Source organism: Bos indicus, chromosome X (assembly GCF_029378745.1).
Source record: "Bos indicus isolate NIAB-ARS_2022 breed Sahiwal x Tharparkar chromosome X, NIAB-ARS_B.indTharparkar_mat_pri_1.0, whole genome shotgun sequence".
In the NCBI taxonomy this organism is placed as follows: Eukaryota; Metazoa; Chordata; class Mammalia; order Artiodactyla; family Bovidae; genus Bos; species Bos indicus.
Genome location: NC_091789.1, coordinates 107,710,080 through 107,736,960, shown reverse-complemented (window position 1 = coordinate 107,736,960; position 26,881 = coordinate 107,710,080). Strand labels below are relative to the sequence as shown.

The following is a 26,881-nucleotide window of genomic DNA, read 5'->3' as shown; positions in this document are numbered from 1 at the left end:
CCATGACGGCAGCTATCTTACTCCAAACACCCCTATGCATATCCATCCAGAGCCATTCTGTTAGCCAGGGGGCTAAGTCTACAAAAGCCCCAATAAGTAAAGCTTGATCTAGAACTACATAAGAACAGAGTGGTCTACCCAAATGGTCAATATGGTGGACACTGTGATGAGCTTGCCCATCTCCCCACTCAGAAGTAAGGGTCTTATTTGTTTACCTGCTAAGAGTGTTCCTAGCAGGCAACCCTTGGCTCTTAGCCTCCTTCAGAGACAACCCCAGCTGCAGAAAAAACCACTTTACCCAAGGTCATGCTCCCTTCTCTGAGCAATGCACTTCCAGTGACTGACTGATGTGAGGGTAGAGAAGTCTTGTCCTCTTGCCCCAGTCAGGACAGCTCTGAAGTGTCACCCCATCTTCAGAATTCCTTTCAGGGTGGGCTGAGGATTCCATTGAAAATATATCACAGTTTGACTTCTCCCTCTGCTGGGTCCTGCCTCTTTCCCCTTCCATCCACAGCTGTTGATGCCCAGAGCACTCCCCAACATCCCTCCAGCATGCTAGAGACATTACTTTGCCAACAAAGGTCCGTCTAGTCAAGGCTATGGTTTTTCCAGTGGTCATGTATGGATGTGAGAGTTGGACTATAAAGAAAGCTGAGCACCGAATTGATTCTTTTGAACTATGGTGTTGGAGAAGACTCTTGAGAGTCCCTTGGACTGCAAGGAGATCCAACCAGTCCATCCTAAAGGAAATCAGTCCTGAATGTTCATCGGGAGGACAGATGTTGAAGCTGAAACTCCAATACTTTGGCCACCTGATGTGAAGAGCTGACTCATTTGAAAAGACCCTGACGCTGGGAAAGATTGAAGGCAGGAGGAGAAGGGGATAACAGAGGATGAGATGGTTGGATGGCATCACTGACTCAACAGACATGAGTTTGAGTAAACTCCAGGATTTGGTGATGCCTGGAGTGCTGCAGTCCATGGAGTCACAAAGAGTTGGATACGAGTGAGTGACTGAAGTGAAGTGAAGTGATGCTCCTCTCCATCTCAGAGATCTGATTCCTGGGAAACTCCCTCATAACAGCCATTCAACGGAATAGACACAACAGACTGTAGCATTGTCTAAAGACTCTCAATCTCCAGGCTCTGGGGGTGAGGGGCGGGGTTAATCTCAGGAAAATATACAGAACCAGGTACATCGGGACCCCCTTTGAGAATACAAGTTTTCTTTGGGGAGGATTAGTGGGGAGGTCCCAATCTTCTTTTCTGTGATCCTGACCAGAGACTTGCTAAAGGAAATAAGAAATACAGCCATAGCTGTTACAAACATATTCAGATAGGTTAACAGACTGACAGGGGAAATTCAGAGGAGAAAGACTGTAATCAAATCTAAGTGAAACTGAGCAGGACCCGCAGGACTCCCAGGTAAAAATCCTTTCCAAGTCCCACCCTCAGTCCCTGTTTCTTGTTTGTGGGGCCTCCCAGGTGGCTCAGTGGTAGTCTGCCTGCCAATGCAGAAGCCACAGGATACGTGGGTTTGATCCCTGGGTAGGGAAGATCCCCTGGACGAGGAATTGGTAGCCCACTCCAGTATTTTGCCTGGAGAATCCCACGGATGGAGGAGCCTGGTGGGGTACAGTGCATGGGGTCTCAAAGAGTTGGACACAACTAAGCAAATGGCAACCCACTCCAGTATTCTTGCCTGGAGAATCCCAAGGACGGGAGAGCCTTGGTGGGCTTCCGTCTATGGGGTCACACAGAGTTGGACATGACTGAGGTGACTTAGCAGCATTAGTAGCAGCAAGCATGAATGCATGTTTCATGTTCATAGGAAATAGGCTTCATTCAGCCTCCCTGACCTTTTCAGAGTTCCAAAAGGCAGATTCAAACAGTTGCTGATCAAGGAAGGGAGGGAATGCAGAAACAAAGGAAGAGCAATCAAGAAACAATTTGTTGTTCCGTGGTTAAGTTTTGCAGCTGAATAAGAAACAATAGCACAGCCATTAAAGCAGGGTCCTGGTTCCTGCTCAAGGAATATACATAATATCTTTGAGGTCTTCTGCAGGAATTAATGGAGAAGGAAATGGCAACCCACTCCAGTGTTCTTGCCTGGAGAATCCCAGGGACAGAGGAGCCTGGTGGGCTGCAGTCTACGGGGTCGCACAGAGTCGGACACGACTGAAGCGACTTAGCAGAAGCAGCAGCAGCAGAAATTAAGGCCCCCATGACCCTCCAATCAACCGAAACTTGCCTCTGTCGACCTTTGTCCCAATTCTATGCTGAATTCTCCTTTGCTCAAGCCCTTTCATGAATATGCATGTACCTTTAGCTTAAAACTTCCTCAATTTTGTTGGGGGCTTCCCTGGTAGCTCAGCAGGTAAAGAATTCACCTGCAATGCAGGAGATACCACTTTGATTTCTGGGTCAGAAAGTTTCCCTGGAGAAGGGATAGTCTACCTGCTCCAGTTATTCTGGGGCTTCCCTGGTGGCTCAGATGGTAAAGAATGCACGCCAATGCAGGAGACCTTGGTTTGAACCCTAGATTGGGAAGATACTCTGGAGGAGGGCATGGCAATCCACTCCAGTATTTTTGCCTAGAGAATCCCCATGGACAGGAGCCTGGAGAGATACATACATTCCATGGAGTCACAAAGAGTCGAACACGACTGAGTGACTAAGCACAGCACAATTTTGGTGTGGGGAGACGCTGCTTTGGGAAAGATCCCCAGTGTTCTTCTTTGCTGCAAGTAATAATAAATTCTCCTTCACTTTGACTTGGGTGTGTCTATGGGCTTGACACCCATGAGTAAACCAAGTTTTCAGGTGACAGAAGGCCTACAAAGCAAAACTGACTTTTATATCATACATCATAATTTTAAAATCTCATTAAGGTCACATAGAGGTTTGCACCAGGAGCAAGAGTGAATTTGCCATCATAAAAGTATCTCCAAGGACTTAAAAAAAAATAATTCCTATTGCATGTTTTGAGTTATTTAGGCAAGGACCTGGTAGTTAAAATCCACATGGTCTCCAAATTCCAATAAATTTTAAACACATCTAAATATTGAAATCTTCCCTTCCATGCATTTTTAACATGCTCTGTTAGCTGCATTAACTTATACACAATCTTAAATTAGAGAAAAGATCACTGTAGTCTCACTAAAAGACTTTATAAAATCCTCCATAAATAATTTACATGAAAGATAGTTTTCTCAGGTCTAGTATTAGAGTTTAATTAATAAATCCAATGTGGTTTATTCATAGGAAAAAATAGATCAAATGCTTATTAAAATAGCCATTACTAAAGGGCTGTAAGAGCTTATATAGATATTTGGAAAATGCTACTTCAATAGTGTGATATTGTGATAATATATATTTGGTCTTTATCTCAAGTTCCTGGCACAAGAGCTTCTAAAACCTTCAGGAGTTCTTGAGCAACTGGGGTGAGAAGAGTGTCTTTTGTTATTCCTAACAAGCCCCCTTCAATCAAACCAGTTTATGCTAATGAAGGTGACTCTTAACGAGCCTTTAGATAGCTTCTGGATGGTAGCTGGTTGCCAAGGGAACCAACTACATGATGAGAGAGTTGGAACTTTCAGCCCCGCCCCAGAACCTCCAGGGAGGAAGGGGGTTGCTGATTACTGATGTAATCAAATGCCCAGTGATTTAATCAATCACGCCTACATAATGAAAACTCTATAAACCCCCCTAAGAAGGGAGTTCAGAGAGCCTCAAGTCGGTGAACTAGAATGCATCTATATGCCTAGAGGATGGTATATGCCAATTTCTTGGGGATAGAAGCTACTGTGCTCAGGACCCTTCCAGACCTCACCCTGTGTACCTTCTCACCTGGTTGTTCATCTGTATCCTTTATAATAAAACCAGTAATAGTAAACTGTTTTCTCTGAGTTCTGTGACCAGTTCCGTGGCAAACTTTCGAACCTGAAGAGTGTGTCCTGGGAACCTTTGATTTCTATTGGTCAGTCGGAAGTAGGTGAGGCATGGAAATTTCATCTGGCATCGGAAGAGGGAGCAGTTTTGTGAGACTGAGTCCTTAAATTGTGGGGTTCATGTGGACTTCAAGTAGTTAGTGTCAGAATTGAACTGAACTGTAGGTTACCCAGTCAATGTGAAAAGAGTTAAAGAATTGGTTTGTGTAGGTTGTAGGACATTAAAGAAATAAAACTAAACACAATTGCTGCTAAGTCACTTCAGTCGTGTCCGACTCTGTGCGACCCCATAGATGGCAGCCCACCAGGCTCCCCCGTCCCTGGGATTCTCCAGGAGAGAATACTGGAGTGGGTTGCCATTTCCTTCTTCAATGCATGAAGGTGAAAAGTGAAAGTGAAAGTGAAGTCACTCGGTCGTGTCCGACTCTTAGTGACCCCATGGACTGCAGCCCACCAGGCTCCTCTGTCCATGGGATTTTCCAGGCAAGAGTACTGGAGTGGGGTGCCATTGCCTTCTCCGAAAAACACAATTAGTCCTAGCAAAAAAGGGACACTGGCTTAATAGTAAATGTGGCCAACTCTTATTTTAGAATATTCAGACATCAAAAGTCACTTGAAAAAGATCCCTTTTTGTGCCCAATTACACACGATTAGAGATGAGAACACAGCCTGTGATGTCCAGCACTAGCTAACCATATGAACTGGGGCAACCAACTTCCACTGTCTAATCTCTGTATAATATGGCTTTAAATAGAACCAATGTCATGGTATCATTGCCAGGAAGCAGTACATCTCTTAACAGAGTGCCCTGTCTATAGCAAATGGGTAAATACTGACTAATATCATCACTACTGTCGATACACTTTTTTTTTTTTTGATACACTTTTCTTTCCACAAAAAGTATCACCAATTAACTTTTCTTAATTAAAGTATAGTTGATTTACAATGCTGTGTTAATTTCTGCTACACAGCAAAGTGACTCAGTTATACATACATATACATGTTTTAAAATATATTCTTTTCCATTTTGGTTTACCATAAGATACTCTCTGTGCTATACAGTAGGACCTTGTTGTTTACCCATTCCATATATAATAGCTCAAAGCTCTTAACCCCAAGCTTTCACCCCATCTCTCCCCAAACTCCCTCCCCTTTGGCAACCACCCGTCAGTTCTCTACTTCCCTGATTCTGTTTCTGTTTTGTAGATAGGTTCACTTGTGTCATGTTTTAGATTCCACAGATAAGTGATATCATATGGTATTTGTCCTTCTCTTTCTGACTTCACTTAGTATGATCATCTCTAGTTGTATTCATGTTGCTACAAATGGCATTATTTCATTCTTTTTTATTTACCAACTGTCATTTAGAGGCCAAGAGACTGCAAGAAACAGATTGCATAGAAAGAGGCTGATTCTCTGACAGACCGTAGGTAAGTTACTCTACACGGCTGACACTTTCATCATTTATAAAATGTATGTAATAATACCTACCTCCAGGGCTGAAGAGAGGATTACATGAGATACTATATGTAAAGTGTTAAGAAGGATACTAGTATTATTATTTTAGTAAATACAATATCTCTTTACAAACACATACTGACTTGATGGACATGAGTTTGAGCAAGCTCCTGGAATTGGTGATGGACAGGGAAGCCTGGTGTGCTGCAGTCCATGGGGTTGCAAAGAATCGGACACGACTGAGCAACTGAACTGAACTTTACAGACACAATGCCCTGGGGTCCTCTAGGGGAATTCCACTGTGTGAGTCCTTGGAGGACTTTGCAGCAGAAGGTGCAAAGCTTCCTGCCCTTATGGCATCACTCAGCATGCTGGGGTTTACCAGCAGAAAACAATCAATCCCCACTGCTCACCCCAAAACACCCTTGTCAGGGAAGGTGTTCATCCAGCCACCTTCTCTGTCAAGGACTCTCTCAACCTCCTGACCTGGACCCTGAACTCCAGCCTCAGAGAGCAGCTCAACTAATCCCAAACAACTGCACCCCTTTCCTAGTCCAACTGTAGCCTCACTGGGCTCACAGGTGCCAGACGACAGGTGCGTCCCTAGTCTTTCAAAGGTATTATCCAAATGCTTTTGATGTCCCTAAACTATATAGAGTAATGAGAAGATGAAAAAGCTCTTTGTAACTTGGGCACACACAACATCAAAGGGGAATAAGAGAGAGATTAAGTCTCCTAAAAGAAATAATTTTTCTCACAATGGGTTTTTCCTCAGATGTCAATTATTACCCTGTTTGGGTTACCACACTATCATTTTGAAATCTGAGGATATATAATGATCTACATCTGGAAAAATTGTGTCTAAAAAGTAAATTATCAAAAAAAAAAAAAATTCCCACCTGAAAGGTTTTTCTGCCACATAAGATTTTTTAAAATAGTAAAAGTACCTGATATTTATAAAATCATTTTTTATCTTACCATATTTAATTTTCATGAGAACACTGGGAGTGGAAACTAGTAGTCCCTCTTTACAGACTAGAAATTGAGGGTTCTAAGAAACAGTAAGTGATATATCTAAAGTCCATAGCGAATTTATTGAAAGCCCAGGCCTTAACGAAGGGCCATGACTCCATAGTCTGCCTTCGTCTATGGAGAGGTCCTCTCCCAAGATGGAAATTCATATCTTTGAATGTATCCAACACAACATGTATTCTACTTCCCACTGAATAACTCATCCAGTTCCAAAGTCAGCCACTGATTAATGCCAGTAAAGATTTCAACTTTTCACCCCATAAATAGTTTGGGGCAAATTGTTTACTTTCTCTAATGGTACAGACTAAAACAATGATTCACTTGATGAGCCAGAAGATCTCAAGATTTCAAATGCAATGCTTTGAAATAAGAACTCCACATTGGAATAAATCAAAAGAGATTTTATGCATAAATAGAAAGGTTTCCTTGGCCCCAAAATGAACATAACTGCTATGGACATTAATCCTTGGGGGTGGAATCTGGTAGAGAAGAGACATGGCAGGAGAAACCTGGAGTGAAATTCAGATGAAGAAAGAGGCAAATCTGGCAAAGAGGCCACTCATGAAGTTTACATACACTCTGTAGACCCTTTAAGGGAATTCAAACTTTACCAACCAGCCTGAGATGAAAGGAATATCCCAGAAGTATCTGTTTATTTGGAAAAAAAATCTTATCAGGAACAAAGAGTTTTCAAAGAAATTCACTTAAGGGGTACTTCTGATGGATGTCCATATGCTTAAAAAAAAAAAAAAAAACAAAAAACCCATCACTGCAAAAGGGAAGTCATGAGCAAGAAGAAGGTGGGTAAGAGAAATAAGGATTGTGATAGGCAAGCATCATAATTACCATCATCACCATGGCTAACACTTTCTGTACCAGGAATTCTGGACCAGGCATTCTTTCAAGGATTTTACAAGTTTCATTCATTTCTCTCTCAACAACCTACAAGGAAGGTGTTATCATTATCTTCATTTTAGATTAAGAAATAGAGGTGCAGAAAGATTAAGAAATTTGCCTCAAATTGCATAGCCAATAGGTAGTGACTCAAATTCAAATTCAGATCCTCTGGCTTCTAAGCCTATGATCCCAATCTTTAATATTTATTGTAGTTGCTTTACAATGTTGTGTTTCTGCTGTACAGCAACGTGGATCAGTTATACATATCTCTCCTCTTTTTTAGATTTCGTTCCCATTTAGGTCACCACAGAACACTGAGTAGAGTTCCCTGTGCTGTACAGTAGGTCCTCATTAGTTATCTATTTTATACATAGTAGTGTATGTATGTCAGTCCCAACCTCCCAGTTCATCCCACATCCCTTCTCCTGTTGGTAGCCGTAAGTTTGTTTTATACATGTGTGACGCTATTTTTATACCTTGCAAATAAGTTCATCTGTACCATTTTTCTAGATTCCACATATAAGTGATGTTATATGATATTTGTCTTTTTCTTTCTGACTTACTTCACTGTATGACAATCTCTAGGTCCATCCATGTCGCTGCAAGTGGCACTATTTTGTTCCCAGTCTTTATACTATTACAGATGGGAGAGTTGTTTTTATCTTTTGATTTTCCCCCAAAATGTATTTTCAAGGCTATGAGGAACCTTAATATGATACTGCCAACATATCTTCAAGCTGGTGGAAGATCATAGCAAAAGACCATTGAGACAAAGGCTGTTTCATTCATAGCTAAGAGAGATACTCTTTAAGATGTCTTTTATTTAAGATTTATTGTAATTAAGACATATTCATGGTCTCTGTTAAATTTATAAGCATTTATGTCTTTCTTCTTCTGGACATTATTTTCAACCATCTCACTTTTTCTGTCTCCAAGTCTATGTATTTATGCTCAGGAAGTCTGTCACCATACAAGTATTTTTTCTTTCTTTGATCTGTATCATTTAGACTCACTTGAAATTAATCTATTAACTGAGACGGTTCCTAAAATACCTCTAACACCATTCATATGCATAGCTTCAGTTGTAAAATTCCATTCAGGGATACTGTCTCATATGGTTGTTTTAAATTCCAAAACAGTCCACAAGGTGCTAGCTAACTTATGCTGACTGAAACTAGATTTAAATGATGATCATAGCAATGAGAAATGCAGACTGTCAAAGTATAGTTTCAAAAAGCTCCCCTTCAAAGTTATTGAATGTCTGCTGACAACCCTTATGTTTCCTAAATGTACATAAATCCATTTGAATAGAATGCTATGAGCTTCCAAGCTGGAGGACACAGCAGGATCATAAGAATATTTTTAATGAAATGAATATAACTAATTGTGATGACAACTTAAGGCTTCACCATGTATGCTGAATTTTGCTTTTATGAGAAGCTCTAGGGTTGAATAAGCCACATATTCTTAAAAGCTATGATAATATATGGCATTTTTTATTTCAGCAGGCTCTTGGTTAAATGCCTCAATGAAGCAAAAGGACCAGCCCTTCACAGGAAAGGATGTGCGTTCTTCCCTTGTATCTGCCCCAAAGAAAAAGCAGAGTGGTGGCTGGGGGGAATTGACATCTATGAAGAAGAAATACACACATAACCATGTGCTAATGTGCATATATGTATATGAGCCTACACACACACAGAGTATCTATTTTCTCATGAGTGAACTTCTGTAGAATATAACTTTTAAATCAAAATTAAGATCATGTTACCTCTCTACTTAAAATCTTCCAATAGGGATTTCCCTGGCCGTCCAGTGGTTAAGACTCTGTGCTTCCAACGCAAGGGCCTTGGGTTTGATCCCTGGTCAGGGAACTACATTCCGCAGCATAGCCAAAAAAAAAAAAAAATCTTCCTATGGATTCTCATAACACCCAGAATAAAAGCCAATATTCTTATAACTGCCTATATGAACTGACCTTCCAGTGGGGTTACTGGGGCTTGTGCATACTGAGTCAGGAAAACCCACTGTGCTCGTCTCTCCCCAAGTCTATATTAATTAACAGTACGTTGGTAGGTTGACCTGAGCCACAATGAAATATTTACATCATGCAAACCCTACAGATTAGAGTTAGGTTTTTGTTGGAATGTCACCCCCTGGGTTAGGCCCTACTTTATTTGATATTCTATCCCACTCTCTTACACTCCTGTACCTCCAATTCTTTGTAGCATTGGGACTTTCTGAAAAACAAACAAATATATATATATATATATATATATATATATATATATATATATATTCATCCAAATATGGTTGAGCAGATGTTTTATTACACATTGCTTTAATGTATACAGGGGATTTTAGCAGACCTGGTTAAAAAGTTTAAACCCTTCATAGAAATTTAATTAAATCTTGACATGGGAAAAATAACAGGTTTTAAAAGCCAAAGCTTTCTGCATAATTCACAAGTTGGTGGTTAACTGATTTTTAACTCTAAAATGTATTTGAAAATTAACTCATATACTTATTAGAGTTGAGAGTGTTAAATTATAAATGAACTTTTTTTAAAAAAAGTTTCAGACAAAGAAATACATGAATTTTTGGTACATTTGAATTAACTTCACTTTTAAGAAAATCCATATTTTATACCCTTTTTTATTTTGTACTTTTTCATATTTCTTGATTGTGCCTGAAAAGTAATATAAAACCACACATGGTTAATTCTAATTCTATTTTGGGTATAAAGTTGGGCTTTCTGTATATTTTGTTTGTTTACTGCCAGTCCTACCCAGTTAACACATAAGCTCCATGAACACAAGGATTTTTGTATGTTTTGTTTGTAAGTTTATTTGTACCTTAACGGTGAACAAAGAAAGTAAGTCTTTAGTTGTGGAATTCTGGTGGGAACTGGTGGTGTATGTATTGAGATGGGGGTAGGATCGCCTGGTTTCCTGACACCAGATGAGGTAGGCACTTGTTGTCTTGTAAGACTAGATTTCTTGTGACTAAAATATTTCACTTTGCCCCTAAGAGCAATACCAAATCAAAATCCACCCAGTTGTGCTCTAAAAGATAGGCTCACATGGGGGTGAACATCCATTCTTTCAGTCATTAATGCAAAAAACATTTACCTAAAGCCTAACATGCATCAGGTCCTTATCCAAGTGTTGGAGGTGTCTCAGTGGACAAAATAGAAACAAAATTCTTCCCTCGTGGAGCTTATATTCTACTTGGAGAAAGCATATGAAAACTGAATACATAGGGATTTCCCTGTTGATCCAGTGGTTAAGAATTCACCTTCCAATGCAGGGGATGTGGTTTTGATCCCTGGTCGCAGAACTAAGATTCCACATGCTGTGAGGCCACTAAGCCTGTGCACCACAACTAGAGAGCCAGAGTGCCACAAACTACAGAGCCCACACCACAACTAGAGAGAAGCCTGCACACCACAATGAAAGATCCGCATGCTGCAACCAAGACCTAAGGCAGCCAAAAATAAATATTTAAAAAAACACTGATACATACATATATGATGTTAAGCATGTATAAATGCATTGGAAAAACAATAAAGCAGGGAAGGGATAAATTAGGAATAGAGAATATTAGGTGGGGGTGGGAGAAGCTACTCCTTAAGGTGAGGTTGGAGAAGGCAATGGCACCCCACTCCAGTATTCTTGCCTGGAAAATCCCATGGACGGAGGAGCCTGGTAGGCTGCAGTCCATGGGGTCGCTAGGAGTCGGACATGACTGAGCGACTTCACTTTGACTTTTCACTTTCATGCATTGGAGGAGGAAATGGCAACCCACTCCAGTGTTCTTGCCTGGAGAATCCCATGGACAGAGGAGACTGGTGGGCTGCCGTCTATGGGGTTGCACAGAGTCGGACACGACTGAAGCGACTTAGCAGCAGCAGCAGCAGCAAGGTGAGGTTATCAGGGAAGGTCTCCCAGGAGGGGATGTTTGAGCTGAGACCTGAGACAGAGCATTCCAAATGGAAAAAACAGCAAGTATGTGTTGGTTATCTATTGATGCATAAAGAAACAGTCCATGTCGGAAAACATTAGCCTGTTACTATCTCTTTTAGTTATATGAATTGACTGGGCTCAGCTAGGCAGTTGTTGCTTGAGGTTACTAGTGTGGCTTATGTCAGAGAATGGCTGGCGCTGGAGTCATTTGAAGGCTTGACTGTGTTGGACGTCCAAGACAGCTTCACTGCCAAGTTTAGTGCCTTGAAAGGTAAGGCTGGAAGGCAGCATTCAGCTGGGACAGGAGACTATACAATCAGCTGGGACAGGAGACTAGGCATATGAGGTTTCTTCCAGCACAGTGGTCTCAGGGTATTTGGACTTCACATATGATGTAACTCAAAAGCTCTACTGAGTGACTATTCCAAGACAGAAGTGTTTTTGCCAGTTTCTTAAGTCCTGGGCCCCAAACTAGAACAGCATCACCTCCATCATATTCTACTTGTCAAATAAGCAACAGAGCCCTCTCAGTACGGGGGGTGGGTGGTCATAGAATTCACCTCTCCCTCCCCATGGGAGGGGTGTCAAAGAATATCTAGTCACTTTTTTTTAATGTTTTAAAAATTGAAATATAGTTAATTTACATTATATTAGTTTCAAGTATACAGCAAAGTGATTTATATACATGCATATATCTGCTGCTGCTACGTCGCTTTAGTCGTGTCTGAGTCTGTGTGACCCCATAAACGGCAGCCCACCAGGCTTCCCATCCCTGGGATTCTCCAGGCAAGAACACTGGAGTGGGTTGCAATTTCCTTCTCCAATGCATGAAAGTGAAAAGTGAAAGTGAAGTCGCTCAGTCATGTCCGACTCCTAGCGACCCCATGGACTGCAACCTACCAGGCTCCTCCGTCCATGGGATTTTCTGGGCAAGAGTACTGGAGTGGGGTGCCATTGCCTTCTCCAACATGCATATATCTACATATATATTATTTTCAGATTATTTCCTATTATAGATATTATAAGACATTTGTATAGTTCTCTGTGTTATACAGTAAATTCTTTTTATCTATTTTATATATAGTGATGTGTATCTGTTAATTCCAATCTCTTAATTTACCACTCACTTCCACCTTTCCCCTTTGGTAACCGTAAGTTTGTTTTTGAAGCTTGTGAGTCTGCTTCTCTTTTGTAAATAAATTCATTTGTATCATTGTTTCATATTTAATTTACTTCAAAGTGAAAAAGCCCTGGGATAGGAATAAACTTGACATACTAGAAGCCAGAGTGCCTGGAGACTAGAGTGACCTGGGTCACGACATTGGAAGGGGCACAGCATGTAGGTAGTTGTAAGCCATAACAAAAATTTAGTTTCATTCATTCTAATTTATTTTTTACTGCTGTTTTTCTTCCAGGGTTCTCCAGTCAAGAAATCAGCCTGTATTCATAGACAAGATGTCAAGAATGACCTGGGAAAAATGCCTGGAAGTAATAATGGAGAAATATGAGGTCCCTAAAATAGCAGCAGTACAACCACCCTGGCCTTAGAAAAGAGAGGTAGGAGCTTAAAACAACCTGTTGTTTTTTAGAAGGACTCTCATCCTTTCTAATCCAAAGGATCAATGTCATTAGGTATCATAATGACCTCCTTCAACTGCCAAAACACCTACCCTACATAGGTCACCCTTAAATATATTATTTTACCTTTCCTTTTCTGCCTTAGCATCAAGTTAGACATAGAGCAATGCTTCTTCTTCTAACTATATTATGTTTACAATTTGTAGTAGGAAAATGAAATAAATGTGAGACACATGTATGGCTGTCTACTCTCAGACTGATCTGGTATAACAGAGTTCCAGCAGTCTTACCAGAATGAGCAATTTTAATACTTTCTTAAACTCCTGGATTATGAATGAAATGAGGTGGTTCAATATCTCTCTGAGATAGAGATACTGAAAGCCTCTGATTAAACCAAAAGGAAAATTCATGTCAGTGGCCTTCATGGGCTCCTAATGCCACCAGGAGATCAGGTAGGTCTCAGGAGGTGAAATGGAGGTTTAAAAAATCAGCAATGAGGAATAAGACAGAAAAAAGGTAGCCTTATGGACCAAGACTGAGCAGAAAGAAGAGGAGGGTTGAGTCCACAGTTCAGTTCTGAGCACCTTTACCCTTTTCTTTGTTTTTCTTGAGGCTTCCGCTCCTTTCTCATAAGGATTTCTGGGGTTGGCACCGCAGCTGTGGAGCCAAGCACACAAACTCTGGATTGAGGGGGATCATCACTAACCAACTGAGAGACTTGAGCTAATCACCCAAACATCTTGTACTGAAATGCCCTCATTTGTAAATAAGAGATAGTAATAGCTGTAAGGCTTTCCTGAGGATTGAGATAATGCATATCAAATGCTTAGAATGGTGCTTTGCACATATTTGAATCTCAAAAGGTATTGGCTATTATTACATTCAATTTTGAACTGAGTTTCCAGGAACCACAAGGCACATGTGTGTTTAATTCTATGTGAGAATCTAAACTATAGGTGATTGTGAATTGTAATTTTTTTTTCTTGGTTTGTATGTGACTAGACACTGTCTGCAGCAGCTGCCCTTAACATTTGCCAACTTGAAAAAGAGGCAACAGTAAATGTCAGCAGTAAAAGGCTCCAGGTCACTCTGCCGCCCTTTTGCTCAAAGCTTTGCATGGAGCATGTGTGTTCAAAGATGAAATGAATAAACATCTTTCTCTTAACTATAGCCTTATCTTCTCTACAGCTTATTACTTGTAGGAATTTTCCTTAACTCTATTTTAAGACAATAATAATTTATAACCCTTTGGGCCAGTTCCGTGGTTTCTCCAGAGTCAGTCACAGTCAGGGATAGTTTAACAACTTCATTAAAATAATATTAAAGTAATGCGACCATAGGAAAAGTATTTATGCTCTCCACAAAGTTAGTCCCTTAAATTCATTTAGCAGTGTCTTTCAAGGTTTTGAGAAGTGTCCAAAGCGCTCTCTATGAAAGCATCTCTGACTACTTCAATCCTGTTTAATTACAACTTGCTCACTGTCTTATACATGAAAGCCTCAGGGACATGGCCTTTTTCTGGGTACCTAGGAGAGTTTTTAAAAAAGGATTCTAAGCTGGTTCGCTCTTACAGAGAAGGCAATGGCACCCCACTTCAGTACTCTTGCCTGGAAAATCCCATGGATGGAGGAGCCTGGTAGGCTACAGTCCATGGAGTCGCTAAGAGTCGGACACGGCTGAGCGACTTCCCTTTCACTTTTCACTTTCATGCACTGGAGAAGGAAATGGCAACCCACTCCAGTGTTCTTGCCTGAGAATCCCAGGGATGGGGGAGCCTGGTGGGTTGCCGTCTATGGGGTCACACAGAGTTGGACACGACTGAAGCGACTTAGCAGCAGCAACAGCAAACTGGTTTGCTCTTAGGAAGCAACAGGCACATAAGGAATTTCACTCTTTGTATATTTCCAAGTTCTTTGTGATGCCATACATTTGGAGTTGACAGAATAAGCAAAATTAATCTACGCCACAATGTAGGGTTTCTGTTGTAAGATCTAGACATGTTTTAGACAGACTTTTTAAAAAATTGAAGCTGGATTGGAAACATTTGGAAAAATACACAGAATCTGCTAACTTTCTAGGCCTCTGCTGTTCCCATACAGTATCCACTAGAGCACTTAGTATGCTGCTGCTGCTGCTAAGGCACTTAGTATGGGGGTAGTCCAAATGGGCTTACCTGGTGGCTCAGGTGGTAAAGAATCTGCCTGCAATGCAGGAGACCCAAGTTTGATCCCTGGGTTGGGAAGACCCCCTGGAGAAGAGAATGGCAACCCACTCCAGTATTCTTTCCTGGAGAATTCCATGGGCAGAGGAGCCTGGAAGGCTACCATCCATGGGGTTGCAGAATCAGACACAATTGAGCAGCCAATACATTGTTGGTCCAGTGGCTAACATGCTGTACTCCCAATGCAGGGGGGTCTGAATGTGATCCCTGGTGATCCCTGGTCAGGGAAATAGATCCTGCATTTGGCTATGCTGCAAGACTCAGCATAGCCAAATAAATACAGATTTTTTTTAAAATATGAGGAATAAATAAAGAAGGCTGGATTTTACAGTAAGAGAAGTTATATTTCATTGTATAAGGCACCTGTGAAAATATTTTCAGGGTGAGTTTACTGACCTGGTTTTCTTTTGAAAAGAACTTGTATAGCTTTATCCTATCTGGTGTTTTACCATTTAAATTTTTACTTGGTAGTAAGAATCCTCAGAGCCTATTAGAAAAGTTTGTTTTCAAAAGGAAAGGAAACAGGCTCTGTCAAAACATTCTTAGTATCTTCAGTGTACCACAGTAGTCTTATTGGTGAAAATAATGTTAATCAGTGGCTTCTGTTCTCTTTTCTCTTTAAAATCTCAAAGCACTAAATAGGACAGGTACAAATATCCACCTTTTGCAAATGGAGAAATCAAGGTACAAAGCAGAAACAACATGGCCAAGGTCACAAAAAAAGTCAATGAAGTGTGTGTGTGTGTGTGTGTGTGTGTGTGTGTGGAATACACTGGGAAAATTCTGCAGCCCATTAATACCAGGATCAGAATCTTTGAGGGTTTGCATTCAAACAGCTGCTTTGGGATCTAGACTGTCTAAACTCAAAGGGTCAAAACTCAGTAGCTAAGCCTGGCTGGAAGCAGTTCGGTTCTTGTTAATAGTTATGTCACCCAAGAGACTGCTGCCTGGGCATGTGAGAATAACAGAGATCTGCTGGAAACACTGGGCCTAACCTCTTCTCATATACCATGAATTCTCAAAGTAGCATCTTTACGTAGAAAACAAACTATGGTTACTAAAGGGGAAAGGTATGGGGATGCATAAATTAGGAGTTTGGAATTAGCAGATATACACTACTATATACAAAATAGATAACCAACAAATTCCTACTGTATAGCACAGGGAATTATATTCAGTATCTTGTCATAAAGTATAATGGTAAAGAATATGAAAAAGTAGAGTATTTGTCTAATTACATTTTTAAAGTAAAAATGAAAGGAGCTGTCCATAAAAAGTTTGAGCAGTACTCAAAAATACAATGAAGAAGGCCGCACATTACTTCAAATCGTACTACTCCAGATTAAAAAAAATAGCTATAACACGACATTCCAGACCTCTGTGTATGCGTCTACAACATCAAAAGAAGGATGGATGGATGGTTGGTATGGATGGACAAGTGAACAAATGGATGACTGAGAGAAAGAGGAAGGAAACAGAGAAGTAAGAGATGACGAGAAGGAGGAGCAAAGAAAGAAATACAAATATATGAGAATCAAATCAGATAAGATTTGCTATTTTTAATGACATGCATGTGTGCTTAGTCACTTCAGTCAGAAGAAACACAAACTGAAGGGAATTGAAGAAAGGGTTAAACTTCAAATGCATGTTGCTTAAAACAAGAGAAAGAGCCCTGTGGCATAAAGTCAAAAGATCATAAAGATCATTAAGAGATTTGACTCTTTTTTTTTACTAGCTACAAGTATAATTTTGGTATATACTGATTCCATGCTATGATGGAAATTTTCAAGTAATACTCATCTTTCTTATACTTCTTCCTTTCTCACCTTCCTCACATTCAGATTTTATATATTCTATAATGTTTGACCATATAGGGGCTTTTTTAAAAAACAAACTATAGTACATTTTGTACTACAATCATAATTCTTCTAATTCTTTATGTTTAAATCTTTATTTAAATGTATTTAATGTTGAGTGCCAATTTCATCCAAGCTGGTCCATTCCAGAGTTCTTTATCTGGAGTCACCATGTGATGATAACTCGAAGTGGAGCACTGCTAGGACAAAATTTTAAATTGTGTACCATTAGCTTAGTGGATCTGGTGCAAGTGCCCAGGAAAGAAATGGCACATGATTGAAAGGTAGAGAAAGCACTAGCTTAGTCACATCCAACTCTTCATGACCGCATAGACTGGGGCCCACCAGGCTCCTCTGTCCATGGCATGTATGGATTCTCCAGGCAAGAATACCGAAGTTGGTAGCCATTCCCTTCTGCCGGTGATATTCCTGACCCAGGGATCAAACTTGGATCTCCTGCATTAATAGGTAGATCCTTTACCATCTAAGCCACCAGAGAAAGTGGTAAGGCATTGGCAAAACTGTCACCTGGATGATTGGGAGAGCAGACCAAGTAACTTAACGACCCTGAAGCGGCCAAAAGAAACTGTGAGAGTCCTTAGTGATTTTTTACTTTGTAACACGTTTGCTTTCAGCAATGGAGTAATTCTGGGATTGGAGAGCCAGGAATGAATTTTTTTTTGCTATCAGTCAGGAATTTTCTTGCCATCAATTCTCAAATTTTATGATCTATGGCTGCAGTCTTTTCCTGGTTTAATTGCACCATGGAAATCTTTTTTTTCTCCTGCTTTATTTTATTTAATCACTGTGCCTTTTTATGTTTCTTTTCATATTAAAAAAATTTTTTTGATTCCACAAATCCCACAACGACTTTACCTCAAATTGTCACAAACTAAATTATTTAGTCCTGTGCCTTGCATAGTAGTAACCTATATTAGATCTGTATTACATGTTAGACCGTTTGAATAGAGTGGAGAAACTTAACTAATGCAACCGATCAGCAAAATAGCCACTACATTGCAGAATGTTCTTGGGACAGAATATTATATATCTATTTTAAATGGTATCTACAGAGAATGTCTAAGGACATTAGAAAATATCTGTGAATATTTATAAGTGAAAAAAGCAAACCTAAAAATTTTATGTGAAAATACAAAAATAAGAATCCAAGAATGTCAAATGTAATCAAAATATGTTCTCTGTGTGTGTGGAAGGTAGGGGGCAGGGTCTTAATCTTAAAGTACAAATAACAGACTTCTTTCTATTTCCAATGGCTTCCCTCACAGCTCAGTTGGTAAAGAATCTGCTTGCAATGTGGGAGACCTGGGTTTGATCCCTGGATTGGGAAGATCCCCTGGGGAAGGGAAAGGCTACCCACTCCAGTATTCTGGCCTGGAGAATTCCATGGACTATATAGTCCATGGGGTTGCAAAGAGTCGGACATGACTGAGCGATTTTCACTTTCTACTTCCAAACTGCTTTTCACAGAATGTAATTAAGAAAGTGAAGAGAATACAGGACTTGGGAAGAAGTTAGTGGAATAACTGGAGCCAATTGCAGATAATTTTAAAGAAGGGAGGATCTTCAACAGGGTTTTTCCAAGATGCTAGAGTGTAAGTTTGGCAGGAAAGAAGGAGGACAAAGGCAGGTGCTGGGGCTCAGATGGAAATGACAAAAAGTCTCCCATACAGAGGACAGCAAGCTCTTTAATGTGTATTCTTGGCATCTCAGTTCATGCTCTGACTGTATCGCTTCCTGCCATATGCAATTAATCTCTTTAGCCTTTACATTCTAATCTGTTAAACGGGGACAAAACTTCTAGCTATTTGAGACTCACAATTGTGAGGTCCAAATAAGATATCATGAGGACTTCCTTGATGGTCCAGTGGTTAAGACTCCACTATAGGGGGTGTGGGTTCCATCCCTGGTCAGGGAATTAAAATCCCATATACCAAGCAGTCAAAAAAAAAAACAAAAAAGATGTCATGCATGAAAGCACTTGGAAGGTTCTAGATGTCCATAACAGAGCAACGTTCCCATTGTTATTATTTACTAGTTGAAGCAGAGGCCAATAGAAAGGCATGGGCTCTGTGAGGGTGTGGCAAGGTAGACTAACATATTTTAGGCCATCTTCTACTTCCTGCCAATCCCTACAGGCTGCTGAAGCTTTGACCTATTATATGATCACCCTTGTTAGTCGCCATCCTTTGATGAGCTGGGCCTCGCCAATGCATTTCCTTTGGACTACTTGGATTCCCAGGTGGCACAGTGGTAAAGAATCCACCTGCCAATGCCCTAGACACAAGAGACTAGGGTTTGATCCCCGGGTCAGAAAGATCCCCTGGCAACCCACTCCAGCATTCTTGCCTAGAGAATTCCAAGGACAGAGGAGCCTGACAGGCTACAGTCCATGGGGTCACAAAAAGTCAGACATGACTGAGCACGCATGTAGTCAAGTAGTTGGACTACTTGGCCATACTCCATGATGATATGGTACAGCTGCTGTAAACATTTCCCACAAGATTTTAAGCCACAGGCTTGTTTCCTTTCATGAACTTCACTACCATAACTGAATTCTATACATTCTCTACCTTCTACCTTCACTATAATTTAAAACTCTGTGTTACCCACAACTCTAACCATTGTTAAATTTATCCAGATGTGTGTGCATGTATTTTTACATAGAGACTATGTTTACAGATTTTGGAGAAGGAAATGGCAACCCACTCCAGTATTCTTGCCTGGAAAATACCATGGACTGAAGAGCCTGAAAGGCTACAGTCCATGGGGTTGCAAAGAGTAGGACACAACTGACTGACTTCACTTTCTTTACTGATTTTATCATATTTTAAATTCTAAAAGGAAACCTTGAAGGCTTAGAATAAATTGCTCTCTTATCCCCCAAATATTCCCCCACATTCAGCCACTGAAAGCATCATCCTCATCAATTACATGTCAAAAATCTGCCTGTCTTTCATAAACGCAAATTAGCACTTTGTTTTCCAGAAGAACTTAACATAAGCTTCAGAATGATCACTAGACAAATAGGTTTTTCCTGCTGAAGAGGAAATTACTATTCTACATATTTAGCGGGGGGGAGGGGGGGGATATTCCCGTGATGATAAGACATATCTGTTTCCAACAAATAAGAAATGAAGTGGAGTAGGGGTATGTATGGAAGAAAAGGTTCAGGAAGCCCATCTCAGAACCAGTGAGCTCTGGGTGGCATGTGTGAAGTTCTTGGGAAAATGGCAGCTGTTCCTGGGTGAAATACAAGATTTTGTCCAACCTGTTCCTGGATTCTTCTGTCATTGTGAGAAAAGCAAGTACACCCTCGACTTTGATCCAGGCTTCTCTGGATTAATAATGTTGGAGGGAGAGGCATGCAGAAGGGGATACTAAGAGTCTGAAGAAGACTGGACACTCCTGGTCTGTTGATCTCTGCAAGATACTGAAGTCCTACATCTTAGGATGGTTTTCATTAGCCAAATGCAATTCAAATTTGAGTATTTTCTTTTTCAACGTTTCCTCTAATTCTATTGCTGTTCCCCAACACAGAGAGACAGTGATCTCTTCCAAGAAGTTCACCCAACTGGTCTGATCGCTAGAGATCTAGTTTCTACTCTACGCCTTTATGTCCTCTGGGGGTACCGTATTTTCTGTTGGCTTTCAGTGTTGTCAACAAATGGAAAAGTTCTGCCAAATGGTGCCTCCTCCACAAAGCTGTTTAAGCAATAGCAGTTGTAGCAGCGACACATAGGCAAAGTATTTGAGAAATAGCTCCTCATCCCTTCAAGCATTGATATTTACCACATACAACACAAAAGGGACTTTGACAGTGATCTTGGCTTCTGCTCATTGGGAAGTAGACTAAGACCAGAGCATCTTTTTTTTTTTCTTTCTTTCTTTTTCAGTTTATCACAAGAGCTGAAGTTTGGAAACACACAACTATCAGTGTGAAGTTGGACTCTTAAGTTTAAGTCATGCTACATCTTTACATTCACCAGATGCCTAGCAGTTCAGCCTTTGGGCCTAAAGCAGTTGCATGCATATTTTCACTTGACACTCATTCTAAATTTCAGACTTATAAAACTTCTGAGACAGAGAAACTCTGAATGTCAATAGCCTACATTGTACAAAACTCCTTCAAAGTATGAGCCTGAAAGAACAAAAAACAAACAAAAACACAATAACCACACATGTGAGCATGCAAACACACACACACACACACACAAGATAAAAGAGGAAGAGGCGCAAGGCAAAATGCAGCAACATTCCATAAGAGGTTTATATTTCTTGTATTTTTCTCTTTAATTATGAGTTAGTCCCTAAAAGGGGACATTTTTCACAATTCACTTCCAAGGCATGTAAACAACTGCCTTCTAAACCATCCTAGCAGAAATCAACATGACTGTGAAATAGATTATAAACTTGAGTAGCTGTTTCACAATAATTATTAAGCATGAAGGACTGCATCACCGATTTGAGAAGTATGGAAAACACTTTCTAAATTATATTGATTTGAGCTTAGGTGATCATTTTCCCACTGATAATAAAATCCCCATATAGCTTGGTACCAATTCATGAACAAGGGTTTGGAAAGTCACTTTTTAGCAATGTAAGACAGATCTACTGTAGCACTAAAAATGAGTACCACTCAGTAGACAGAAATATTTCTGGAGATCAGAGGCAGAGAGCAAAACACCCCGTATATCATAACACATTAGAGGTTGATGCATGCTTGTTATGGGATTAGCATGGGCACAACCCAACTGTCAACAGACCACTTCTTCCAGTACTATCAGAGAACTGGTGATACTGAGGGTCCTCGTTTCTTAGAAAAGATGTCCTTCCTTTGAATAGCTAGCCTATCACGGGCTGCTAGGGCCCCTCACCCCTCTTTGTGAGTAGCTCCATCCATTTCACCAGTTTCAATTCCAACAACCAACTTCAAATTCTTTAGCTTAATGTTATTAAGACTGCATGTAAAACTCTGTCTTACGTTAACAATCATGTAAGAAACTGAAAAAACAGAGTCCTTGAGCAGGCTGATTTGAATAGCAGGATCTGACAATATGAGAAGTAACACACTTGATACTCTTGACATTCTCAGGCTTTGGGTTGAGAAATAGAGTGCAGGTCCACTGAAGAAACAAGGCACAAATATACTAGATATTTGCATGAATAATTGTTTGCATTTGGGAACAGTAGTTGTTGAAATAGGTAATGTCCAAATGGCCAAAGTACTTCCTACCATTACAGAGGAAACAAATTTCTGAACTACATTCTTTGTCATGTAGTAGGAGATCAGATGTCAGAGCTCTGGTCAATAATTCCAGAAATGGATGGAAGCATCTCAGATGCTTTTTACAGATTCAAAAGAAGAAAAACGACATATAAGCAAAGACATGGAAGTGATGATGGTGGAGAACAAATTTTTAGTTTAGGGAGGACTTTTTAGCTCTAAAATCTTTATTATTATTTATCATCAAGTAACACTTCACTGGATACAACCAGTTTTCAGTGGACTGAAAACTGAAATCTTTGTTTCATAAATTCATTAGTGCTTTAATTGTCTCAGGATGAGAATTAAAGAGTAAGTATATCAAACATATACACATATGCATATGTATACAATATTTTAAAGTGTACTGATATTTCTTATTTCCTCCAGCAGAGGTCAGAAAATAGCAATACAGGAACATGAAAATCTATGTACCAAAAGAATATTTTAGAGTGATTTTCTCTACATAAGATTATTGAAGGGGTTTTGTAATTGTTTTTCCTCTACCCAAGTTTTCTTCTTATATTTTTACAATAAACCTGCTTTCCTTTTGTAATAATTAGAAAGCAATAACATTCATTTGAATTTCATGAAGACCAATGTTGGCATATGTATTCTGTATAAAATCAGAGATAGTGCTTAATTATTTTCTTAGCTGCATGTGGATTATATGAAATAGCTAAAGAAAGAAGCATATTTGGTCATCACTCTGAAAAATTCAAGTATAACATCCTTGCCACAGTTGATGACTGTGAGCAATCTCTTTCAAACAAGGAACACAGTGTCGGCGGAAAGATTTCCAGAAAAACAAAGTGTCCTGAACATAGCCCCTGATTGCCAAGAAACCCTGCCCTCACAAAGACAGAAAAATGAATTTAATTTCTAGTCATCATCTCCTTTGTCCAGAGAAATTTAAAAGAGATCCTAGTGTTCTGGGAATTCAGTCTCTGCAAGTCTTAAATGTTAGGACATGAAGACAGAAGAAATCGGTCAAGATGATCTACATATAAAAGCCGGGAACACAATGAACGATGTTTACAAAGAGTTGCTGATGAATGTTCAATAAATCACGCTATTACCATGCTTCATTTTCATTTCTAATTCATGTGTCTCTTTTCCCACTAGACACATATGGAAGCAAGGTGAAAAGGCTCATAAAACAAAATTTGAAGGTCAAACAAAACATTTCTTATAAATGTTACCCACATTATACCAAATCAGATAAATTTTTATTTTCTGTTTCATTAAACAGTTCACAACATATAGTCTATTATTTGTCCTTCTTAATATTATCACCCACAAATAATAAACACATCGACACTATTATGTGATTCAAAACTAACTGTTGATAGTTTCTTCTGCCTCCTAAGGGTACAATTTTTTCCAGTGAGGAACTTGTCTCTATATTGCTCAAATCCTTTAAGGAGGTAAGTGAGGAAGAGAGAGGAAAGATTGAAATTAAAAATCTCTGTCAGAGAACATCAGTGATATTTTGGACCAAGACAGAGATGCTGGGAAAACAAGCATCAGGGAGTTGTGAGAAGAGTCTAAAGGGAGAAACATGGTGGGAGACTGGAATTCACAGAAAAATGTGGCCAGTGAGAAATCACCAAGGGCACCCTGTTTGAAGAGCTTCCTAGAATAACAATGTCCAATATTCAGTTTTAAGTTTCTGTGATTGAACCCCTCACCCCCATTGTTCAAAACTTCAGTCCAGTCTACTGTACACAAATGCTCGGGGTAGTCCAAAGAAAGTCAAGACAAAGAGGTGAATTCGAACCCAGGTTGACATAGAGCAAACGAAAGAAGAGAGTCACAGGCCACGAATGTGAATGAGCATATGTGTCATGGAAGCAAGAACCGTGGACCACAAATGATCGTGAGAATGCGAGACACAGTAAACTCACAGAAATTTGAGGGAGATCAATGGAGCTTTCCCACAGAAGATGAAATTTGGGACTTGACCTATGTTTATGTAAATCTCCAAAAGAAAGTGAGTTTAGCCTATATATAGGACATAATAACCAAATTTCAAAATAATTACATTAGACATATTGCAAATACTCTATCACATGATGTCTAAGATAGCATTTGTAAAACTGTTCACAAGTTTTTGTATCACATGAAAGAGCCCTAATTATTTTAATAGAGGTATTTAATTAATCACAAATGTTTTTTCTCTATTGGTTTTGTTCATCTTGTTACCAAATGGTTAATACTACTTCATCAATAACCTTCCCAAATAGATTTAGAATTAGCCTTTGATAACTGTAAAGAAAATTCTTAGAATGGTTGAAATATAGTTATAAAATACATACGCATCATTCAAGGATAAAGGAGGTTGTCTGAGGGGAGGATCTGGAATTTGTACTAATATATGGAAATACTGACAGAATAATCTCCAAATCCTTCAAAGGTTGTTCCAGGCTTACCTTTGTATGGTGAATCAGACGCTCTACTTCATTCACCTTGTAGGTTTCTAATCCTAGCTCCTTGGATAATCTTAAGATATGATTCTGAGTTGGCCCAACATAAGATCCTCCAAGGTCCACATATTTAACTTTTTGGTTCTGTTTTCCCATGGAAAGAAATAAAAATAAATATTTGTGAAAATGTTATTCTTAAGATAAAAAAGACAGCCCTAAAAAAAGCAGATTGGCATTTCACAGGTTCTAGATACACCTTGAGGAGTACCTATAGAAAACTGGACTCTGTTCTTTATCTACCTCATTCATGCAACTAAACGGTTATTGAATCATTCCTAATTTTAAAACAAAACTGATCGGACTTGAAATAAGCAAGAGATTTCTGAACCCCATCATTCTCACTATGTACCACAACGTGCTCTGGGTTTTACTGGCTTAGATTTGTAAACTATGAATTATTAATAAATTTCTCTTTACTTAGCATTTCTGGCTAATTTTGAGGTACCTAATGCTAGAGGAAAAGCAAGAAAGGAAAGGACCACTTTTTTTATTGAAGTATAGTTGATTCACAATGTTTCAGGTGTGTAGCAAAAAGATTCAGTTTTTTTTTTCTAATTTTATTTTATTTTTAAACTTTACATAATTGTATTAGTTTTGCCAAATATCAGAATGAATCCACCACAGGTATACATGTGTTCCCCATCCTGAACCCTCCTCCCTCCCCATACCATCCCTCTGGGTCGTCCCAGTGCACTAGCCCCAAGCATCCAGTATCGTGCATCGAACCTGGACTGGCAACTCGTTTCTTACATGATATTTTACATGTTTCAATGCCATTCTCCCAAATCTTCCCACCCTCTCCCTCTCCCACAGAGTCCATAAGACTGTTCTATACATCAGTGTCTCTTTTGCTGTCTCGTACACTGGGTTATTGTTACCATCTTTCTAAATTCCATATATATGCATTAGTATACTGTATTTATGTTTTTCCTTCTGGCTTACTTCACTCTGTATAATAGGCTCCAGTTTCATCCACCTCATTAGAACTGATTCAAATGTATTCTTTTTAATGGCTGAGTAATACTCCATTGTGTATATGTACCACTGCTTTCTTATCCATTCATCTGCTGATGGACATCTAGGTTGCTTCCATGTACTGGCTATTATAAACAGTGCTGCGATGAACATTGGGGTACACGTGTCTCTTTCCCTTCTGGTTTCCTCAGTGTGTATGCCCAGCAGTGGGATTGCTGGATCATAAGGCAGTTCTATTTCCAGTTTTTTAAGGAATCTCCACACTGTTCTCCATAGTGGCTGTACTAGTTTGCATTCCCACCAACAGTGTAAGAGGGTTCCCTTTTCTCCACACCCTCTCCAGCATGGGACCTAATTAACCTTAAAAGCTTCTGCACATCAAAGGAAACTATTAGCAAGGTGAAAAGACAGCCTTCAGAATGGGAGAAAATAATAGCAAATGAAGCAACCGACAAACAACTAATCTCAAAAATATACAAGCAACTCCTACAGCTCAACTCCAGAAAAATAAACGACCCAATCAAAAAACAGGCCAAAGAACTAAATAGACATTTCTCCAAAGAAGACATACAGATGGCTAACAAACACATGAAAAGATGCTCAACATCACTCATTATCAGAGAAATGCAAATCAAAACCACTATGAGGTACCATTTCACACCAGTCAAAAGATTCAGTTTTATGTGTGTGTGTATATATATATTCTTTTTCAGATTCTTTTCCATTATAGGTTACTAGAAAATTTTGATATACTTCCCTGTGCTATACAGTAGGCCTTTGTTTGTCTATTTTATATATAATAGTGTGTATCTGGGTGGAGAAGGCAATGGCACCCCACTCCAGTACTCTTGCCTGGAAAATCCCATGGATGGAGGAGCCTGGTAGGCTGCAGTCCATGGGGCCACTAAGGGTCAGACACGACTAAGCGACTTCACTTTCACTTTTCACTTTCATGCACTGGAGAAGGAAATGGCAACCCACTCCAGTGTTCTTGCCTGGAGACTCCAAGGGACGGGGGAGCCTGGTGGGCTGCCGTCTATGGGGTCACACAGAGTTGGACATGACTAAAGCGACTTAGCAGCAGCAGCAGTGTGTATCTGTTAATCTCAAACTCCTAATTTTAATCCCAAACTTCCTTCCCCTCTATTCACTTTGGTAACCATAAATTTGTTTTCTATGTGA

At 39.7% G+C, this 26,881-nt stretch overlaps 1 protein-coding gene across 1 annotated transcript in view; it reads right to left on the bottom strand.

Moving 5' to 3' along the window:
- MAOB (monoamine oxidase B) overlaps nucleotides 1-26,881 on the bottom strand; it is a 122,124-nt gene that overhangs the window by 48,000 nt on the left and 47,243 nt on the right. The window contains exon 3 of the mRNA XM_019956141.2: nucleotides 24,671-24,808. Coding sequence (XP_019811700.1) covers nucleotides 24,671-24,808 — 138 coding nt within the window. The remainder of the gene's footprint in view (nucleotides 1-24,670; nucleotides 24,809-26,881) is intronic.